General features: G+C 39.7%; 3 protein-coding genes across 3 annotated transcripts; 1 reads left to right on the top strand and 2 right to left on the bottom strand.

Moving 5' to 3' along the window:
- The first annotated feature begins 213 nt into the window (after positions 1–213).
- On the top strand, positions 214–10,964 carry man2c1 (mannosidase, alpha, class 2C, member 1). Its single transcript, XM_085165673.1, has 26 exons — positions 214–2,082; positions 2,589–2,714; positions 2,799–2,922; positions 3,010–3,080; positions 3,178–3,355; positions 3,444–3,633; positions 5,362–5,468; positions 5,562–5,672; positions 5,753–5,845; positions 5,955–6,071; positions 6,155–6,250; positions 6,341–6,486; positions 6,827–6,950; positions 7,407–7,528; positions 7,615–7,700; positions 7,982–8,128; positions 8,218–8,297; positions 8,379–8,473; positions 8,551–8,655; positions 8,754–8,910; positions 9,002–9,145; positions 9,269–9,378; positions 9,470–9,549; positions 9,653–9,795; positions 9,906–10,009; positions 10,089–10,964. The coding sequence occupies exons 1-26, from the start codon at positions 1,982–1,984 to the stop codon at positions 10,198–10,200; spliced, it is 3,069 nt and encodes a 1,022-aa protein (XP_085021799.1). The 5' UTR covers positions 214–1,981; the 3' UTR covers positions 10,201–10,964.
- Positions 10,411–15,002, bottom strand: neil1 (nei-like DNA glycosylase 1). The gene is given in 11 exon segments (XM_085165682.1): positions 10,411–10,535; positions 10,620–10,647; positions 10,649–10,822; positions 11,255–11,325; positions 11,411–11,438; positions 11,521–11,642; positions 11,716–11,809; positions 12,877–12,982; positions 13,462–13,581; positions 13,669–14,153; positions 14,543–15,002. Coding segments are annotated over 10 exon segments (1,233 nt in total). The 5' UTR covers positions 14,124–14,153; positions 14,543–15,002; the 3' UTR covers positions 10,411–10,500.
- Positions 15,003–15,102: 100 nt separating this feature from the next.
- Positions 15,103–20,039, bottom strand: commd4 (COMM domain containing 4). The gene is made up of 8 exons (XM_085165684.1): positions 19,918–20,039; positions 19,590–19,661; positions 19,420–19,485; positions 19,283–19,322; positions 17,065–17,184; positions 15,843–15,923; positions 15,561–15,737; positions 15,103–15,466 (listed from the first exon to the last, which is right to left on the bottom strand). The coding sequence occupies exons 1-8, from the start codon at positions 19,918–19,920 to the stop codon at positions 15,426–15,428; spliced, it is 600 nt and encodes a 199-aa protein (XP_085021810.1). The 5' UTR covers positions 19,921–20,039; the 3' UTR covers positions 15,103–15,425.
- Positions 20,040–22,915: the final 2,876 nt, after the last annotated feature.

The raw sequence follows: 22,915 nt of genomic DNA, 5'->3' as shown, positions 1-22,915 counted from the left end.
CAAATTACATCCTGGAAGGGATTGAAAGGTGTTTAACGTTACATCTTTGTCTAAATGCTCCCCCCATCATTCCTTACACCTCACTGGTAACTATAACTGTTTCTTTAAAGCACAGTATCACCTGTTGTTGTTTTTAGAGCTGCTGCTGAACGAGACAAAGGCATGCATGTTGGATACAATACTGGAGACAAGGACGAGTATGGCTCAAGAGTATAACTCCTTGTTCTGAATCACACTTCAAAGGAGCTCAGAAACTTCAACATCCTTGAGACTTTTGTCCCTTTGCATCACTCACTTTATTTATTTTTTTGCCCCATGGGTCACTTTGGAGATTTATAAAGGCATGCAAGGTTTAATCACATCACATGATAAAGTTTGCATGTGGCTCTAGGGTTTTGGGAAGTACTTTTTTCTCTCAAGCCACAATCTGGAGTCCTTTTGCTGTGTTGTGGCAGGCAGAAGATGGTAGGCCTTCATGCTGGATGTTTTAAACTGCATGCAAGAGGAACAGCTGTCCTCTTTAATTCCACTTTATTTATCTGACGTGATGTGGTGTGTTTCCTAAGGAGAGCTTCACACAGAGTCTACCAGGCAAGAGCCAAGAGCTGAACTGGTGAAAATCTCAGGTCAAGTCAGATCATGGCACCCATTCCCTAGGGCTTGGTGAAAAGCCCAACCACAGTTCAAACAATAGGGGGATAGGATTTGACAGACATCTCTGATGATAGGATGGCCCTAGAGGGATGGGCTATACCACAATTCCAACAACCCTGTACTTACAGTTGCTTTATGGATTTCATAATAAAAGGGTGCTTAGCTTCATTCAAACACAGCTTCTTCATTGTGAAAAATGTTGAGGAAAAAAAGGCTTTTGTGTTTCCAGCCACTCGTGGGCTGACCCCTAACCCTCTGTCCGGCAGTCGGATCACAAGACTAACTCCCCAGCACTCCTGATAGCTTCTTAGTTGGCCTGTAGGCTGTACAGTTAACCACAGGACTGCTGGAAAGTTAACAAGTTATCCTCATCAGGTTTCCCTTAGCCTTTCTTCATGCCATTATTTTGTATAATTTGAGATGAGTTATTGCTTTGTTAGTTTTAAGGACGTAGTCAGTTCCATCTTCCTGCAGTAGTAATGACCACGTGGAGCTGTTAATGCCTGGTTAAAGCGTGTTTGTCTGGTGAAAGCTGTAATGTGTGGAGGTGATGGATGAACTGGAAATCATATCAGAATAATGGACTGGACCAAGCCTTTGTGTGAAAACTGTGGTCCCCCAAATCAAGCTATGAAATGAGCATTCTGGAGAATTGCTACAACCCCCTGTGCATTAACATACTTATTGCATAGAAGGTGACACATACTATAAAGCAAATAAGTACATTTTAGAATGTTTAGACTGATTAAAAAACCCGTGTAAATGAGAAGTACAATATTAAAGCAAAATAAGCATGAGGTGATTCGTTTTGTCACAATAAAATGCTCCCTCAGTGTGCCAGATCTTTAACACATTAACATATTTTTTCTTGTAATTGTTACTCATTTATTTATTTTGTCTGCTCATTACATTTTATTCTTGTTATACTGTTTTGTTTCGTTTGGGATTTAAAAAAAATAAATGCACCATTACATGTGTCAAGATGCATTGGCAGATGGTATGTCTGTCATAGTGAGCGATACAGTTTTTTGTGTACAACAGATGCAGACAAAACTCATCATTAAAAATGTTCAAATACAATCTGTCTTACATTTTTGAGTCAATCTGCCTTTCGTGATTTCTTAAAGAATAAAACGTGTTCGTTGTTGCCAGGATTTTTCTTTTTGGACAATAGTGACATCTAGCGGGTAATTTCTTCAAGTGCAATAATAAAACCTTATTACTTCCGGGGTCTCGTGTGAAGAATTGAGCTATTTTTTCACATCAAGTCTAGCTCTTCTCGGTGCTGCAGCTGCAAGTCTGCGAGCGTTTGGTTGCTTTTGTCGTCATGTATCGCCTGCCTGTGCTGAAGAACAGGCGCACTCTCCTCGAGAGAGCAGAGAAATTCATCTCGGATATTTACTTCACTGACTGCAATCTGAGAGGCCGGTAAGGTTTCTTTCATTCAGCTGGAGAATCCGAATTTAACGATGTAGTACAGCGGAGATAAAGTTGTTGCTTTCTGTTACCTTATACGTCAGCGTGAGTCTCCGTGACTGCAAAATACTACGAGGGAAAAATGCAATTTATTTAGCCCATTGCATTTATACAGAGAGTTGTTTTCTTAATAACTGTGGAAAGCATGTATGCAATACATATTGCAGGCAACATTGCGTTAAGTGTCCCAGTAGTTATGATGCATTAGAGTACAACCTCCTTTAAGTGAAATGCACTTTTTTCACTTTTCTCTATTATAAAAATTCAAAATGTGACTTTACCACAAAAAAGGCTGCTGTAGTTTAACTGATATTTTCATCAGTCACACAGCCAGTATGAAAGGACTTTCTGATTTTAGAGTCTCAGTATGAAGGTATTTTAAAGCTTCAACGTGGAAATGGAGATTATGATTTATGATTATGGATTTCTATGAATTTTAAATGGTTTGGTCTTCCCAGGCTTTATGGAGACTCTTGCCCCCTGGTATCACTTGCCTGTTTCCTCACCCCTAAGCGGATCACGTTCACAGAAGCTTCCAAACAGATCTTTGACCCATGTAAAGTTGGCGATACCTTTGGACCAACGTAAGCAAGATTAACAGATTTTTTATCACTCATTTATTATTCCCTCTGATCTTGGCACTAATTCAAGTATGATGATTGTTGAAGGTGGTGGACTTGCTGGTTTAAAGTCACTCTGAAAATCCCAGAGTCCTGGAGAGGAAAAGCGGTTCATCTTCTGTGGGAAAGTGATGGAGAAGCAATGGTTTGGAGAGACGAGCAGCCTGTTCAGGTAACGCAGCGGCAGATTTATTTAAAGGCAAAAGTGCAGAAATATTCTGCTTAACCTCCATTTTATCCATGCTGTTTGTATTTGTAGGGCCTGACTAAAGAGGGTGAAAAGACGAGCTACATCCTCTCGGAGTGTCTGCAGGATGAGGAGCCGCACAGGTGAGTTGATCTGATCTTATTTTTGCTGAATCAGCAGCAACCACATCTTTTAGACAGCTTTAACCCCAAATTTACGCATGTCTGCGTCTCTGTTTAGTCTCACCCTGTATGTGGAAATGGCCTGCAACGGGCTTTTTGGAGCTGGTCAGGGCTCTCAGATTGCACCTCCAGATCCAAACCGGAAGTTTTCTGTACAGAGAGCTGAGCTAGTTGTATTCAACGGGGATGTAAGAGAGCTGCTGACAGACTTTGAGATGCTTGTTGACATTGTAAAGGTACTATCAACCAAAAATAGTGCATGATGATACATTACTTAAAAAAACATTGTAAGCCAAACATGACATTCTGTACTCTTCTTCACAGGAGCTTGGAGAGGAAGAGCAGCGAGGCTACCAGGCGCTCTTCACTGTCAATGAGATGGTGAACCTCTGTGACCCCTCTGACCCCAGTTCTTTTGCTAAAGTACATAGTCTGGCAGGCACCTTCTTCAACCAGCGGAATGGAGAAAGCCAGCATACTGTCCATGCAATGGGTCACTGCCACATAGACTCGGGTAATGTTTTTATTTTAGGTTTGATTAAGTCCCAGTTGAGTCCACCTGGCCAGACAAAGTGCCGCTCTTTTCCCAAAGATGACCAGTTCCACCGCAGTCCAAAATGCAATGAAAATTGTAGGGTGAGCTTTGCCAAAGTAACAAACAAAACAATCCAGACTATGAGAAGAAAGAATTCAGGGGGGGTTGCAGCAATTCAGAAACTAGGGCTCTATTCCACAAAGCAGGTTTAACTAACAACTCGACGTAAGATGAGGGAAACTCAGGTTTTCTTTTCCAGAAAGAGAGGTCATTTCAACAATGAGTCAGTTACCAAGGTAACAGACTCAGAACCAGCTGACCCGGCTGGCTGACACTGATTCATTTCGTCATTCATGGTGCCAAACTGTGTAGCGGAGTGAATTAAACTGTAGAAGTTTACATTTTTACAAACACCTAAATGCTATTTCGTATACTTAACCATAGTGATTTTAAAGTCATTCAGTCTTCAGTATATGAGGTCGGATAGCTAATTATGTCACAGATTTATAATCAGCTCAGAATAAAATCTGTGTGTCTATGAGTCTAACTCTGTGGACATTAATGGTGTCAGATTGTCAGTCTCCTTGTACCGCAGACATTTACTGTATGTTACTGTAGCAGTCACAGTTTAACAATGATGTGCATAAAGCTTTAGAGGCACAACACACTGGTCAGTGACCAGTCATTTGTCGTGTTTGTAATCAGTCGCACTGACTGAAAATATGTATGACCGCTGGAATTTTAGAGATGATGTGAACATTTGATTGAAGATGAGCAATGCAGCCTGCAGAGAGTTTGATTGCACTCTGAGGATTTCATGTTGAAATTTTCTCACATGTTGAGATTCAGACATTAAATGGTGTTAACATTTTGAAAGGTATGGTGTCTGAAATTTAAGCCTTCAGGTGATTCCCAGGATTCATCTGAAGGTATCATTGGCTCTGTAACGGCTCTGAATCAGGCCTAGATCCACTTCGGCTCCGGTCATTTCCCAACTCATCTTGCCTGGAAATGTTATGGCTCACTATACTTTAACGTGGATGGAAAATGTCAATGCCACTTACAACATGCTGCTTAAAATGTGATGGCCGGTGTTGATGTGGATCTGCTGTAATAAAACAGTCAAAATACTGTTTAAATGTAGATAAAAACAGAATTCAATGGTTCGCAAATCTTGTAAACCTGTATTTTATTAATGACCTTTATAGTAGCAGCATGTCTCGAATAAATTAGGACTGGGGCCAGGAAAAGGCTGGAAAAGTAAGCGGTACTAAAAAGAAACGCCACGGTCTTGTTAGGAGCAAGTAAATATGGAAGAGGAAATTATTGTTTATCTGCTGATCTGGCTGCTTGTGAATAAGGAAGCAGCTGAAAAAATCTATGTAATCAGTTTTTTTGGCCAGTTATCAGTTGTCCTCTGAAACTCAGCACACTGGGGAAACTCACAAAGACAGGGTGAACAGCACCACCTTCGGGTAGAGACGGAGAATACCCACAGTCTGACCACATTTACAAATTATAATCCAGGTGGATAACAAGCATTTATACAACATCAGTAACAGTACTGTGAAATCGATGAAAAAAATGTAAGAAATAGATTTCCATAGGTAGTATAGATTTTGTATTATTTTTCAATATACAAAATGTGAAAATCTAATAGTCAGTTAAGTTCAAATGCTAACAATAATTATGATTCTTTACCCATAGCCTGGCTGTGGCCCTATGAGGAGACCATTAGAAAATGTGGCCGAAGTTGGGTGACAGTGATTCGTTTAATGGAGAAGAACCCAGAGTTCGTCTTTACCTGCTCTCAGGTAATTTCACACTAACATAGCTTTACATGTCTCGTAACGCTTCTGAATATCTGAGCAGTCCCCTCCAGTTTTGACTGTTTTGTTTTTGTGCAGGCCCAGCAGTTCCAGTGGGTAAAGAGCTGGTACCCTGGACTCTTCTCCTCAATTCAGCACTATGTGAAGAAAGGACAGTTCATTCCAGTTGGAGGCACGTGGGTGGAAATGGTAAACTTCATCTTAAAAGTAAAGGCAATACTATATATCATGTAAACTGCCTTGATGTATTTGACATATTTGCCTGTTAGGATGGAAATCTGCCTTCGGGTGAGTCCATGGTCCGGCAGTTCCTGGAGGGCCAGCGTTTCTTTAACAAAGAGTTTGGGAGGTATTGCAAAGAGGTATGAACTCATAAGAGTTAACCTTTCTGGCAGTTATCAGCTACATTTCTTGAGGCTTTTTGATTTTGTTTTGATTTGATTTAATGTGAATTTTTTTAATGTCCCACAGTTCTGGCTTCCTGATACGTTTGGCTACTCTGCTCAGCTTCCGCAAATAATGCAGGGCTGTGGCATTTCCAACTTTTTGACCCAGAAGCTAAGCTGGAATTTGGTCAACACCTTTCCTGTAAGTGCACGTCTCCCACAGTGCACGTCTGTAAAAACAGTTGAAGGTTTTCGTTTTTCAGTCTTTATTTCTCTTTCTCAAAGCACAACACGTTTTTCTGGGAAGGCCTGGATGGCTCGACAGTTTTAACTCACTTCCCACCTGGAAATTCCTACGAAATGAAAGGCAAGGTCGAAGATGTAAGTTAGATTAAAGTATCCAAAACACGGTGAATGCTGAGTCTGTTCTCATAAAAGATTTAATTCAGTGGGATCTTTCTCTGCCCACAGCTGGTAAAAACTCTGAAAAATAACAAAGACAAGGGCAGAGCCAATCACAGCGCAGCACTCTTTGGTTTTGGCGACGGTGGGGGCGGACCCACACAGCTCATGCTAGACAGACTGCACCTTGTTCAGGACACAAATGGGCTTCCTAAGTCAGTTCCTTTCTCTTACATTAACGTGTTAATCATTAATAACAATGACCAAGGCCCAGAAATGATCCAGAAACACTTCTCTTGATTGATTTAGTCATGACTCTTCGTTTGTCATTTCCAGGAGTTTTTAAAGGGAAGGGTGTGTAAATCAGGCTGATTCAAGCTTGTTTAAGTAAAAAAAAAAAAGGATGAGTTATGTCTAGCTATGTCATTGTGTTATTTTTACAAAATAGTACAGTAGATTAAATTTCAATAGAGTCATTGAGTCATTCAGTATTTGCGTCATAATAACTAACAAAGGTTTAACCAGAGATGTCATAGCTCGTGCTCATCTCTCCAGAGTCCAGATGTCCACTCCTGATGAGCTTTTCACTCGGCTGCAGGCTGACTCAGCTCTGCTGTGCACGTGGGCGGGGGAGCTCTTTCTGGAGCTACACAATGGAACATACACCACACAGGCACAGGTAGAATAATAGTTATAGTCGTCATTATATAGTCCACAACTTGTTCATCTGTGTGGAAAAAAAAACAGATGGAAAACAGAGAGTGACCACAGTAATACTATTTTTAATAAAAAAAATTATATGTATATATATTTTCTTACAGTAGGTTTACATATGATAGCGGCTTTGACAATTAGGTAGACTGTGTGGGATGTTGCTTAGCTCACTATACAGTCATGATTGTTTAATATATTTATAAGGAATAGTTAATTATTATGATAGAGAAGCTAGATAAGATACACAAGAGTATATAAAGGGATTTAAGAACTATTACCTGTAGAACAGAACATAATCCTGCTTAGTACAGTGATTCATGCAAAGTTTATACCTTACATCTATAAAATTATGCTTCAATTCAAAAATATTTCATGTGTTTGATTGCTGTATGTCATTTTAATTGCCTGCCTTTTTTTTAAGATAAAAAGAGGAAACCGCCAGTGTGAGACGCTGCTTCATGATATTGAGATAGCCAGCAGCTTGGCGCTGTACCGCAACAACACGTTTCCATACCCTGCTGAGAAACTGCAAGAGCTCTGGAGGTTCAAACACAATCTTTATCGGACTAAACACTGTGAGTCTTTGTGTCTGCAGGTTGAAAATTGTGTTGTTAATTTCCCCTTTGCAGGCTGCTTCTACTGAACCAGTTTCACGACGTGATTCCTGGCAGCTGTATAGAGATGGTGGTGGAGGATGCTCTGAAATATTATGAAGGTGAGTTTTTACAGCTTTTAATTGCAGCTTAAATCAGCGCAGTGCTTATTTACCGTTTCCAGAAAGTTTTCAATGTTAACTATTTAATTAGCATAATATGTTGGGAAATTTCTAATTTGAGCTATTTGTATTTATTAGAGCTTTTGTAACTTTGTAATATATTGTAATATTTAATTTCGTTTAGGTAGTTACTGTTCTTACTGACCTGGAGCGCTGTGCCCCCATCATTTCCTCTGGGATTAATAAAGTATTCACATTCTGATTCACACATCCTGTCTCAGATATCCGCAGTGGGGGTGCTGCACTTCTGCGTGACGCATGTGAAGCCCTGGTGGCAAAAGGCAGCTCCATGGCCGTGTTCAATTCTCTGCCTTGGGAACGTCTTGAAGTTGTCCAGATTCAAGAGGGAGCTGAAAAAAGTGGTCTAGGTTTGTTGTGTATTTCCAGTATATCTATATTGTGCTCCTCACACAATAAACTTCATATCTGACATTCACTGTTATGTGTGGCACTATAGCTCTGGTGAGAGCTTCCAGCATCGGTGTGTCTCCCGTGAAAGACACACCGCCAGTGACTCCGGTTTCTGTCACCGTTCAGGTGTGTGCTACATATAGAAAGATGATTGCATAAATTTAATCTATTTTGCCATTTGATTTAGTTAACTGTGTGAAATTGTAGGCTGATGGCACAGTCGTCATGGAGAATGGTCTTTTAAAGACAGCCATAAACAGAGATGGCACTTTGGCATCGCTGTGTTTGATCAGCGCAAACAGGTAAGACGTGTAAAAGGTGCATATTGTCTACTACTGCACTTGCAACAGTGAGTTTCTCACCACTGTGTTGATTTCAGGGAAAGCTTTTCTGATGGTTGCCTTGGGAACCAGTTTGTCATGTTTGATGATGTCCCTCTGTACTGGGACGCATGGGATGTAATGGACTACCATCTCCAGACAAGGTTTCAGCCATTGCTGTCAAATGCATTTAAGTTCAAATATTTCAGTACTGTTCAGTATATCAGTATCATAAAACTAACAGAAAAAACAAACTTAATAGGAAACCAGTGGCAGAGGTGGTGCAGCCAGTTCATGTGGTGTCACCAGGCGGACTGCGGGGCAGTGTCAGCTTCACCCTGAGGATCAGTGATAAGAGCACAATCACACAGGAGATTATCATGGATGCCATGTGTCCTTACATCAAGTTCAGCACAGAAGTAGGCTGTAATGTTTCGGAAATGTGGCATTAAGGCATGTAAGATTTATTTTTCAGCATACCAAAAAACATGATGCGTCTTCCAATTTCAGGTTCAGTGGGCAGAATCTCACAAGTTTCTCAAGGTTGAATTTCCTGTGCGAGTTCGCAGCCCCAATGCTACCTACGAGATCCAGTTTGGCCACTTGCAGAGACCCACTCATCGCAACACTTCGTGGGACTGGGCTAAATTTGAGGTACGACACTGTAAAGCTGTGTTCACCTTAAAATTCACAGATTTTCACTGTTATGTCACACTTCACTGCTGTAACAAAAGTGTTACTCGTGGATGTCATTGTGTCATCCGTTTCCTTTCTCAGGTTTGGGGCCACAAATGGGCCGACTTGTCAGAACACAATTTTGGAGTCTCACTGCTGAACGACTGCAAATACGGCTACTCTGTGCACAAGAACACAATGACTCTTTCCCTGTGAGGTTCCCATTGTTCATTTACAACACTCCTACAAGCAGTACAATTCAGGCATACAACATTTTAACTCCTGCATCTCACTTTATCTCAGACTGAGAGCACCCAAGGCCCCAGATGCCACTGCTGACATGGGGATTCATCACTTCACATATGCAATCATGCCACACACAAGTAAGTTATACTGTTTTTGTTTTCCTTTTGATGTGATCTTGGAAATAAAGCTTAAACCCAGTACGTTTGGTTATTTGTGTCCAATATTGTGCTGTTTGTATAGGATCCTTCCAAGAAGCCTCTGTCATCCAGTGTGCCTACAACCTCAATTTCCCTCTGAGGTTAATCCAGTGCAGCCCTGACACTGTGCCCTGGAGTGCCTTTTCTGTGACCTCTCAAGCTGTCGTACTGGAGACAATAAAGCAGGTATCAAAGTGAACAATCAGATCTGTATCGTCTTGCATGGGAACTTTAGACTGCCCTTCCTGAAAACAATGAGCTCATTTTATTCGCTTTTTAATCATTTACCACAACAGGCTGAGGACAGAGGTGGGGTGCTCGTAGTCCGCCTTTACGAGTCGCATGGGAGCAGCGTGACTGCAACTCTGAGAACCGCACTTCCAGTCAGGGAAGCTTGGGTGTAAGTGTTTCTATTTTAGTTTGGTGGTTTTTCTTTTTCCTGTGTTGTATGAGTAAAGCTTTGTCTTTTCCTCTTTTAGCTGTGACCTCCTGGAGAAGCAAGACCCCAACCAGCCAGTACCGGTTACATCAGAAGGAATCACTCTGGACTTCAACCCCTTTCAGATTGTCTCACTATTGCTGATCATGTGATAACATGTGGGATTTCATTAAGCCTTACGGAAATGGAATACGGATTAACACTTAGACATTACATGAAAGCTAAAGATTACATTGAATTGGCTGCTGTTTTACTAACAGTTTACGAGGACACTTCATGTGATTGGTACTGTTTATACGCCGTTTAAAAGTAATTTGATTTGATTATTTTGTATCAAATTAATAAACAATTTGTACAACAAGTTTTGAAGAAACTTTTTATTAATAAAAAAGGATTTTTAATAGTATAAAATCATAAGTGTCCAAAGTGGGGGTGCCTCTTCTTTTACCATCCTACCTGGTCGTTCTCATGGTTCGTCTCTGTGACCCTGCAACAAGGACAGCTATGAGATAAATCAGTTTTCATTCCTCCCCACTAAATAAAATATTTTCATTTTTACTCATGGCCGCACCTGCAGTCACTCCCACACTACTCTTTCTACGTCTTTCTCCTACGTGCATTTGACCTTGTTTCACGCTGGGGTGTATTTACTTCATGCGTCTCGCCAGGTTTCCTTCTCTTTGATTCAGCTTCCTCTAGACGTGCATCCTTTTCTTTCTTTGGCGTTTTCATCCCACCTTCCTGTTTGATCCTTGTTTTCCTTTCTCTGGCCCCCTGGTGAGATAAAACTGATGTTGGATACACACGACTGTGCAAATGTCTTGAGCTACCCCTTGTTTCTATTTTTTTATTTATTTTTTGCTAGGGAAATGGGTGCAGCGATTTACTGAGATGTACAAACATAAGGCAAAAATGGAGTTTGTACAATTTGTTTGAGTGTAAAAGTGAATATTTGGTATGACCGCCTTTTATTCTTCAACAGAGCCTGAACTCTCTTAGGCAAGCTTTCTTGTTGTTTCTTTAAGAAGTCTTCAGGAATAGTTCTTCAGACTTCCTGAAGAACATTCAAAGCTCTTCTTTGGATGTTTACTGTTGTTTGGGCTTGCTTTTAGCAAGCAAGTTAGAAAGAAAAAAATGAGGGTTGGCTCAAGACTCTTGCACAGTAACATGGAGCTCACTGTTGGTCAAAAGACAGTTCATGCTCACCTTTTTCTTGTTTGTGTAATCATGGTCATCATCTTTCTTTGCCCACTTTTTTGCCTTGGGTGACTTTGAATCTTAAAAAATAAATAAATAAAAGTTAGTTAATGGACATTCTCGTGTACATTTCACCTGAAGTGCTAAACTTCTTGAGAACATTACCTTTTGGTGCCATGGGCCCTGGATCCCCCTAAAATTATAAAGGTAGACACATAATTGTGTGATAAATAAAATCATCTGGCTTTGTTATGTTGCATTTCCTTTAAACTCACTCTGAACCATATCGTTCTCCCATTATGGTCCCGGAGTGTTTTCATCCCGTCCACATAGTAGCACTGCAGCCATGCCTCAAAGTCAGAGAAGTCCCGACTGGCTGGATCATATCCTTTCCCACCTAAAAACCACGAGTTGTTAAACACTGCGTTCATCTCATGAGCGACTCATACTGTAAACACTTGACTACCCACCAAGGTTCACCACTTCTAGAGGAACTGTATGACAAAGTCTGAGCAAGTCATCCATCTGGTGTTTCATCAGTTTATTTTTTGTTCTTACAGATGTCTTCTGAGAAGAATCAAACAAAGACACTGTGAAAAAGAGACTTGGTTTTATGGCGTTATTTTTGTCCCTCTATTCTGAGTGCACGGAAACAATTTTGCAAGTGCAAATGTTGCATTTTGAGGAGAAAATTATTTTGAGGGAAGAAAATTCATTGCTGTGTAAAAGAAATGCATTTCATTGTTTGCTATTATTCATATACACACACACACACACACACACACACAATAACAGCCCTTCTCACCCAGTTGTTGGCATTTGCTCCGGCTCAGATCTCTGCTCTGTGTGCTGACAGACATCTGCAGACCTGCTCTCAGTGTGTTGCTCCCTCCACACTCAACTCTTTCTCTACACCATTATAAATGTACCACAGAACCAACCAATCACAGACTTGGATGCAGAAATTCTGAATGGAGACCAAAATAGCCAATCAGCTCGCTAGCTACTGCATTCCGGAAACACTGTCCAAAGTGTAGCTAAACTCATTTTTGGTTAGTATGTTTAATTATATTATTTTAAAATATAATATAAAGACCATTTTTGTTTTTAATCTAGTTTAAACCAAACCACACTGGGTTTAGCTACACTTTGGACAGTGTTTCTGGAATGCAGTAGCTAGCGAGCTGATTGGAGACCAAAACAGCCTATCAGAATTTTTGCATCCAAGTCTGTGATTGGTTGATTTTGTGGCACATATATAAAGTGTAGAGAAAGAGTTGAGCATACAGGAGAGCAGAGATGTTGAGAGTGGGAGCGACACACTGAGAGCAGGTCTGCAGATGTCTGTCAGCACACAGAGCAGAGATCTGAGCAAGAGCAAATGCCAACAACTGGGCAACAGGGCTGTTATTGTGTGTGTGTATATGGATAATAGCAAACACTGAAATACATTTCTTTCACGCAGCAATGAATTTTCTTCGCTCAAATTAAACTTTTCTTTGCTCAAAATAATTTTCTCCTCAAAATGCAACATTTGTACTTGCAACATTTTTTTTATGTGAGCTCAGAATAGAGTCACAAAAATAACGCCATAGGGTTTGGGAAAGTTATGTAAAAATCACTTTTTTCACCTTCGCGTCTGACTCATTTTTCACAGGATTCTCATTTTGACATGAATCGTCCGGCCCAAGACCTTCCAGCACAGTTTTGGCAGCCACAAAGGGAGGGATGTTAGACCTAGAAAAAAAAAAGGAAAAGAACAGTACTGAAGGTCTTTTCTTTTAGGAAACAAAAACACTCTTGTTAGCTCTCTGATTCAACAAAACCTTGTGTAGTTAAGCCACTCATATCACTATTACTGTTTCTACCTTCAGTCATCACTAATGAAACAATCCATTTGCCATAGTTAAGGTCTTCAATTATCTGTATAATGGGTATTAGTAAAATTAAAATGTTTCAAAAATCCTGTATGATTTTTTTTTATGTATGTTTACACAATAATCACCTGCTATCAGTCAGAATAAAAATGGTAGAGCAGAGTAAATCTTTCGAGGGGTAGAGATATGCACCTTACTTCAGATTTGGTGATAAGATAACAATTTACCGGTCGAGTGCAAAGATCTTGCTGTACATCCTCATAAGGTGCTACTGTCTAATTAGGTCAGTATGAGTGCGGCCCTCATGCTAATCTATGTAATGTTGTCTTTGCGCATCACCTGAAAAGGATCTCAGCCCTCAGGTAGTTTCCAATACCGTTGAAGTACTTCTGATTGAGCAGGACTTCACAGATGGGTCTGTCAAAGGCTCGGTCAGACACGTGTGACACAACATTCTCCCTGAAAATGTTTTTTTACTGATCAGTGTGGCCGTGCTACTGTATTTTGTTGAGGCAGAAGACGCAAGTGACACTCGGCATCACTAACCTGAATTTTTTGTACTCAAACATAACGCAGGGACCTCTGCCAGGCTGCCAGGTCCCGTTAGGCTCCCAGCTCCCAAACCTGCGTGGATCCACAAAGCTAAGTACTCTGCAGGGCTTCTCTTTGGAATAAAAACGCAGGTGGGCATGTTTGGGCAGCTCATCCTCGCTGGTGAAGCGGAAATAGCCTGACATCCCAAAGCGAAAGACTACGTCCATGGGATGTTCCACTTGTCCTGCTTTCACTTGCTGTTTTGGTTCATCTGTCTTTATGGGCGTCAGCGTGAGCTTCACTTCCTTCCCTCTGGAAGCAGCTGTGATGCGATAGGCCTCAGAGGTGAAGGGCACATCAGGGTTCTTGCTGACCTCTGACTTTATGACGGGACCACTGAACAGCACTCCTTCACACATTCTGTTCACATACAGGCTGGCCAGGTGGAGCTCTGGTCCCTCAGGCATTTTGGCTGAACAAATAAGGCTGGGCTGAAACTTCCAGAAATAAAACTTGTCATCAAATATTGGGTCAAAGCTTATGTCAAAAAACGTCACTTCCAGGCTTATAACATTACTTCCACATAACGCATGTTTCAGAACCCTGTGTCCTCTATAGAGTGCAGGAGTATGCGTAAAACCTTCTCACTTGCAATCATGACTGTAAATGTTTACATACAGCTTTGGGGTCAAAAAAAAAAAAAATAACACAATGCACATCTAAAAAATCTCAAAGCTTTAACATTAAACTTCAAACCTGTGGTTCTCCTGAATATGCTCTTAATCCAATCACAGCAAAATACTGCTCTGTGTATTTGCATAAACCAAAACATGTTGTCAATAATGGCAATGCTGCATCTTTATCAAGTTACAAGTACATAACTCACCGAAACCAGGAAACGGAGCTCGGCGTTAAGTGCACTCAGCTTGTAGCGTTTACCGTCTGCACGGCAGCGGCTGCTGATATAAATTTACAGAGGATATGTCTTTGTGCTGAAACACCGTGCAGGTTAAAATTTGACCGATGCTTTTATCGCACGCGTAACCAGCAGTGTTACAAAACAAGTTGTACACTCACCACGCGCCAGTCATTAAAATGTCGCGAGACCTGCACAACTGTGACAAAACCCACAATTTCTCGTTTATTTTTGGTCTAATGTGTACGTGTGTTTGTTTGGTTTTCATTCTTAGCTGTTATTGTTCACTTAAAACGGCTAAAATAAATAAATCCCTAGCAAATAAACCGATGCATGATGGGAATTGTAGGCGCTGCAGAAACCAGGAAGTGATTTCCAACTTTTTTTAAATGTCTAATATCTTTGATCACATTGTTAAATTGGCTGTAATCAACATGATTTACGGTGGCGTTATATATTAAATAAATCATATGTGTCACAAGTATCTTATGGATTCGGTGTTATTGTACCTTCATTATAATCAATCCAGATACGTTTTACCTTGTTTTTATTTATAAGCATACAGAGGTAAAACACAAATAATTAACATAATTAAATGTGTTGAGTGATACAAGCAACATCTTTTTTAAACAATGATCATTATTTTTTACTTCAGTAACAAATATCACACAATCTGGACACATTTCTACTAATTTTTACTAAAATGGTAGAAAAATACAACTAAATATCAGTTGAGAGACACAAGGAATTACATTTTTTAGGAAGAATACATAACACTGTACAACTTGTAAGTATGGCACTTTAGGCAGTTAATCATCATTATCATCGGTTTTCAGAAAGTGACGTCTGTTGTTCATTGTAGTGAGTTCATTAGAACCTGGGCTTGTTTGAGCTCTGAAAAAGTACAGAGACAAAAAATAACATTACAGGTCTGGCAAATTAAAAGACAAAAAAAAAAGGAAAGTATTTTAAAAGAAGCTGAACTCACCAGCAAGCAACACTCTGAACTTGTCAGCAGAAACAGACACCACAGTTGTCTCTGGGGCACCTGATTCTGCTCCTTGCCTCTGCAGTTTAAGTTGAATTGTTGGTTGATTCACCTCCCTCAGTTCACTGGAGCTCAAAGTGTAGTCCACTCGCCAAGAAACAGAGTCCAGTCGACCCACTGATCACAAAGCAGAATGATGTCAGTGCTCAGTCATCAACTTCCCAGCAGCAGCCACCATTAATTTTCTCTTCTTTCTTGAATAGGAAAGGCGGAAACACTTACATCTCAGGCTTGTCTCTCTTAATTTCTCCCGCAGTGCAACGTGCTTGTCTTCGTAAGACTTGCACAGCCCTGTAGTGTGCTCTAAAGAAATATTGAGTAGAAAAAAATAATTTGAGTGTTTCAGCTGACGATTAGCTGAAGAACTAATTATTGTTACAAAGTCCTTAGAAGTATTTAATATTTATCAAATAAAATAAACCTTTTACTATTTCTGAAACATAACATACAATCCCAAAATCTCAGGCAGAAAGCCATCTGTCATTTTTATTTATAATGTAACAAACAAAAATCATGGTGAAACTTTGGGCTTCTTATTTTCCAAAGGGTGGACTGATGTGGCACAGATGGCCTTCCTGACTGTGGTTTATGCAGGGAGGGACCGCTGGAAGCGTGCTAGCTTGTGTCTCCACTCATCCTCAAAAGGGGGATTGTCCATGTGTAAGGCAAATGTGTTAACACCACTTTTATAGAGTTGTTGATACAGCAATGCACCACCCAGTCTGTAAATCAGCATTGCCTTTGTTGTCCATGATGTACTGCTTTTTTCTTTTATTGTCAATCCACATTCATAGAATGTAGTTAAAAAGGAAAGAACCAACACAACAGGCCATGAATAGGAAACAATAGAACAGAATAACTTTACTGTCCATGTTAGTGGAAAACTGTCTTTGGTTCACCAAGTCAAAAATCAATTCACAATATGAAAAACAATGATAATAATCAGCATGCATTCATACACATGCATACGTTAAAAAAAATTAATTACAGAAATACATTACAGCTTCTCATTTTTCAGTATACCAGTTTCACTTGGCAAAAATTATCCCATACACACCCATTTAATAGCTATAATATCCTCTAACATCATCCTGAGGACATTTGTTAAAGAACACAATAAATGATTTTGAACTAATGCAATACAGGAGTTTCTAAAAATCCTTCCTCTATTATACTTCTGTGCTCATACTCTAGAAATAAAATATTAAAATCCTGTAACATAAACTCTCCATTTAGCTGCTCTTGTTCCACATTATCCCCATGTGAGACATTTCCACAGGATATTAGATGTTAGATTAAACTAGTCACTTGTGTTTCTGTTAAAACGCTTGGCTGTCCTTGCTCTTGGCAAAGATTCAGGCATGAGAACAGATCGGTGCATATCAAGTTGTAGACTGTACATTTATTTTTATACCAATCTTTGGACACAAACACACGGACTTACCTTTAGGCAGACCAAGCTGTTGTAGCTCACTGGATAGAGATTCACTGTCAACGTCATGCTTCGCTGCACTGGAGAAAATAAAGCTGAGCACTGCCACACTAGCTTTGATGTCTCCGCTCTCTGCAAAATGGTTTATTGACACAAAACAGCTTATCTGACAGAAATTGTAAAAAAAAACAAAAAACAAAATTTAAGTTGAACATTGTTAAAGACTTATGTGTAAGGCAAATTAGATAGACCAGGAATGCCGCACAACTTAGTCCATTTACAATGTGTAATCACTAATTTCTGTTCTTCCATAAAAAAAGAATTTTAATGCTGCTCCCCTAAAGCCAATTCTTGTGCACTTATGAACCCCTTTGAGTGCTCTTGCTATGTTTTAATGACTTTCATGAAGTCCTGTTCTAACAACTCACCTGTCTGGCCACTCATTCATGATAAACTACCAAGTGGCACGGTGAGAAAACAGACTTTTGTGTCAAACCGACCCATTTGTTATCATCAAGATCATCACTTGTCATGCGATCTGGGTCTCTGGCTACTACCATGTGTCTAATCAGCGGTGTCAACAGGAAAAACATGCAGGCTCCAAGCTCAAAGGTCACACGTCAAGTCAGGAGCACAAACAACAGAATGAATGAGAATGAGGCCTGGCCACTGAATTCAACCCCTAAAGGTTTAAACTGTTAAGACACTATTCTACTGTAATGTTCTCAGGGCCCAGAAGAAGAAAACTCACCACAAATGATGTGAACTCAGGATTGTGCTATCATGCCTTTTGGCAACTACTAACAACACTATGAAAGCTCAGGACTTGATTTCCACACCAGCAAGATCAGCTTCAGGCCAGCAACCAGATTTGTTTGTTTTTTGTAGCTTTGTCCTCTTCTCTAATATGAAATTAAGGTTTAAGAAGATATTCAATATTTTAATATGCTGGACTTTGCTGCTTTTTTAGACACTGTTAGAAGCTGCACATCACTACTTCCAGAGAAATTAACCTGAAGAGGACAATGTTCACATTTAAATGAGGTAGGATTACTGCTTTTTAACAGGCATAGTCACAAAAACCTTTTTATCAAGGACCAAGCAGCCAAAGACTTAGAGCCACATGTGTAATTTACAAAATCTGGGTTACAATATCTCCCCCAAAAAGATTCAAAATAATATCAAAAATACACATTCATGGAAATAAGCTTGTACGGGCAGGGTGTGGTTTGTGACAGTTGCAGGGTAGGGGTGATGCAGCAACATCAGGGGGCAGTGCCACAGGCTGGCTGGCAGTGATCACCTAATTAGGTCTCTCCTGTATTTTATGCGTTAGCATCTTGGGAGGGTGTGTGGAGAGAGGAGTCTGAGTTAGTAGCTAGACCTGTCCAGGGAAGCTCAAACAATAGCTATAGGTCAAGATTGCTTTCCACAAACAATGGTTTATTGCACAAATACTGTGTCTGCTGTGTCGTTTTGGAGTTGCTTTAACACTATTTTAAGAAATAAGTGGGCTCATAAAAAAGTCAACTTAATGAAACGCTAGTTTCATTATTTTGTTAAATAGTGTTTAACAAAATAATAGAACTCAACAAGCTAACTGATTCAAATGAGAGACACCTCAACCTACATAGTAACTGCAGAGGCCATTTGGTTGGCCTCTGCAATCAAACCAGCTCCACCCTCAGCCATCATTCCCCCCTAACTACCACAACAGTTAAATGTTGCGTCATTAACAAAAATAAATAAATAAATAAATAATTTCCATCTCAAATCATCAAATATATGTAACATTTTGTAACATCGATCATGCCAGATTTGCCTAAAAATGTTGTGATCCATAGTTTGGAGATTTTATATACATATCTTTTTTATATATTTTCATACTTTAAGTACATATTTTCACATTTTAAGTACATTGTCTCACATAGTAATTGCACATATTTACAGTTAATACATAAATATAAATAATAATAATAATAACAATAATAAATAAAGTGAACAAATACTTGTATTCCCCCAGGGAGGGTTACTGGTCAGTTAGGACAGGCAGATGTTATGATTGATCAAATGCACGAAGATCAAATATTATAGAAATATAAAGTTGGAACTTCTAGAATCTTGAATCTAAATAGAAAGAGCCAGTCATATGTCTGCAGGCATAAATGTTAAGCGCCTTGAAATGTAATTGTTGCATCTCTCTCAGAGAAACAACACAAGAGACACTTACCAAACTTTGCATCTGCAGTAAGCTTTCCGACTTTTTCATACTGTAAATGAAGCGAGAGAGAAGACACCACAGATGTGTGTGTGTTTCAAAACTACAGTCTACATATGATGAGCCTGTAGAAATGTCCAACAACTTACATCAATGCCCTCTCCAAGCAAATCCTTCAGCACTTGAGCACAAAGTAGCTTCATCTTGACACTTGACTGTTATATTAATGGAATAGAAAATATACTCGTTATAAAAAAAAAATAAGATCAATAAACTGGTGCCAGTAACAACTTTATTTCTTATGGTTTCTTTTACTCACAATTTTTGCTAACGTGCTGATTTCGGCAAGTACCCAATCTGGGCAGTCCAAGTCTCCACAGAAACGGAACCGCTAGGACAAAGAGGGTCACTCATAAGTTCATACACTGTGCAAAAATTACAGTATTTACAGTCACAGAAGGCTCAAAAAATGGGCTACTGGCTTAGCCTGCTTGCTAACTAGCAGCAGCACTAAGGGTCGACGCCTTTGAGGTAAATTATCCGTCAATGCGTTTATACATAAAGCGACTATATAATCCGACAATTTCACAGAATTATCAATGAATTAGACCGCATTAAATAATGAGATAAAGAGCGAACGAGCTTACCATGGTTGTTGAAGAAGGAAGACAACCGGAAGACGAGTTTTTTTCTTTGCATCTAATTGGACGATGTCTTAGGTCACGTGACGGCCTGGCTGCAGCACCCTTGTTCCTCCTTTTTTTGCAGGTTGTTCTCACTCTCCCATTCTCTCTCTTTCAGAGTTAGACAGTTTAGTGTGGGTTAGATGTAAGGTCCGTATTTATTTTTTCATTTAACCAGATACCACAGTATTTCTGATTTCGCGCCATTACCCCGATTCATAGCGGAAGCCGGTTTTTTACTTCCGCTTGCGCTGTTATTGACAGTTGTGGGGTTACACCTTGACTGTTGATAAAGATTTCTCTCACTGCAGTTTCTTTTACCTGGAGTAAATGGCAACACATCGAAGGTGGATACACAGTAGAGATGTTTTAAAAAGAAGCGAGGACAGTTCAGTTGCAGTGCCTCACCCGTCACTTCTCACGGAGTGGGTAGATGACATGAAACTATGGCCCGATGTTAGCTACATCGACATTATTAATTACCTTGTATTTTCCGAAGGCGTTGATGGCGAGGAATTACGTAATTACAAGAGCACCGAGGCGTATAATTACCTGCACAGCAACAAAATTGATAAAGTACTGCTCAACAAACAAGGCGACTTTATTTTTCTTAAAGCAGCTGTAGAGCCGAGCCAGAGTATTAATCAAGCGAAACACTTAGCATGGGTAATGCTAAGAGAAAGTGGAGTAGTGGAGACAGTCGGCTGTTCCTGTATCGCCGGATTAGGAAGATCATGTAGTCATGCGGCTGCTATTCTGTGGAAGGTATATCACTTATCTGGATATCACAATGTTTAAATCACTGAAACAGAAACACTGGACTGGTCAAAGGCTGTGATTAAGGAGTCACGCTACTGCCATCTAGCCAAGTATTACGTGGAGCACTGTTTACATGTGAAAGCCACTCGTTAACTTTGTGTGGGCTGTATGCTGTACAATCACATGAAGATAAAATATAAAAAAATAAATAAAAGACTGCACATTAAGGGCAAATTTACAGGACAAGAAAAACTATAGTTATAAGAAGTGACACAGGGTAGTATAATACACGTTTGTTTATATATATGTATATTTGTACACACACACTACTTTGAAAAAAATTAGACTGTGGATGTATATTTCTGCATCAAAAAGTAACTGACTATTAATATGAAATGGATAATATGGGTGACTTTGCCAGTGTTTATATCTGTTTTGGATAGGATTCAGGTGTATTGACCCAGGGTCATATCTATAACATGCAGGACACCGACCGTGTACTGCTTTTGTTAGTGTAAACTTCCTCATTATGTTAAATCTAGAGTATTGACAGAAAAAACTATTAATGTTTGTTACAGGTGCAGAATGCTGCGATCAGTGGAAAGACAGGGCTTGCGTGTACAGACGAGCAGCACAGGTGGAATGCAGGGACAGCAAAGAACCTTGAACCTAAACGTCTAAGCCAGATAAACTTCAGACATCATAGGGCAGAGCAGCAGTACGATGTGAACTCCCGGACTGCAGTGACACAATCTCTCCCTAACACACCATATCACCTTACACACCAAGACTTTATTGACAGTGTTAGCAAAGCACCAGTGAAGCCACTTTTCCTCCTCAAGAACACATTAATTGGAAAGTGTTACAATGCCTCGCCATCTGCAGGTCCTCACCGCAACAGTAAAGTTGATGAGCAATTTTTTCAGCCACACCAAGCACACAGTTACAAACTAAGCTGTAATCCATGCAGGGCATTCTACCAGGCATACATTCAAGTTTCTGAAGAGCAAGCAGAACAATTACAAGAAGAAACAAAAGAGCAAAGTGCATCTGATTTGTGGCACAACTGCAGGAAAATCAGACTTACAGCAAGCTCCGCTAAAAAAGTTCCAGTACGTGCCACCACAAAAAATGATAAATTTTTATCTGAGCACATGTACCCTTCCTTTCGTGGGAATTATGCAACAAACCATGGTAAAGAAAATGAAGTTAGAGCTTGTCATCAGCTGAAAGAACAGGGTATGAACATCCTTCACATGGGTAGTGTTATCAGCATCCAGGAGCCATGGCTCTCTGCGAGTCCTGACGGGGTCATTGACTCAGATGTGCTTCTAGAAATAAAATGTCCTGTGCCGACTTATCCTTCACTCATGGAGCAGCTTACCCAGAAATGCAGCGATATCAAACTGGTAGATGGCGAACTGCAGCTGCAGAAAACTGGCAGCAGAGGCTATTACATGCAAGTCCAACTTACAATGTTTTGCACAGGGCTCAAGACTGCCACACTTGTGATCTGGACACCTACTGAGCATGTTTCATTTACAGTGCAATATGATGAAGCATTTGTAAAGGAACAAGTAAAGCGCTTGAGAGGGTTTTACTTCTCATATTTCTTACCTCGACTTGTAGAGGAGTATGCAGCAGGACGGTTTCAGTTAAATGAGAGATACTTGAAGATAATGAGCAAGGTTTAATGCTTGTTACAACTATAAATGGGACAGTCAGACACCAACATGTCTGCAGAGTTTGGTCTCTGTCTTGTGAATGAAAGGACACATTCAATATGAAATCTGTTAAATATTTCAATACAACTAAAATGTACATAGTTGTAACATATGGTGGGAAATGAATGACAAACTGACAACATTAAATGCTGTGAATAGTTCTGTATTTCTGTAATCTTCCAACACAAAAAAATGTCAAGAATGCACAACTAATTATTGTAGATTTGAGAAAAACATCTTTTTTTTTCATTTAAGAAATTTATCACATTGTGGTTGAATAAAAAGTGATAATTGTTCAATTGATTGCAATTGTTATATATATATATATATATATATATATATATATACATACATACATACACACACATACATATGTACTGTATCACATAACCTTTCTTCTAGAACAGAAGATAAAAAAGGGAGACCTGGAATTATTTACTCTCTACATATATGTACATCAAATTTTAACTTTAAAATAA

The sequence above is a fragment of the Neolamprologus multifasciatus genome, chromosome 7 (assembly GCF_963576455.1).
Source record: "Neolamprologus multifasciatus chromosome 7, fNeoMul1.2, whole genome shotgun sequence".
Classification (NCBI taxonomy): domain Eukaryota; kingdom Metazoa; phylum Chordata; class Actinopteri; order Cichliformes; family Cichlidae; genus Neolamprologus; species Neolamprologus multifasciatus.
Note: the sequence above shows the minus strand (reverse complement) of the source record. Positions and strands in the feature narration are given on the sequence as shown.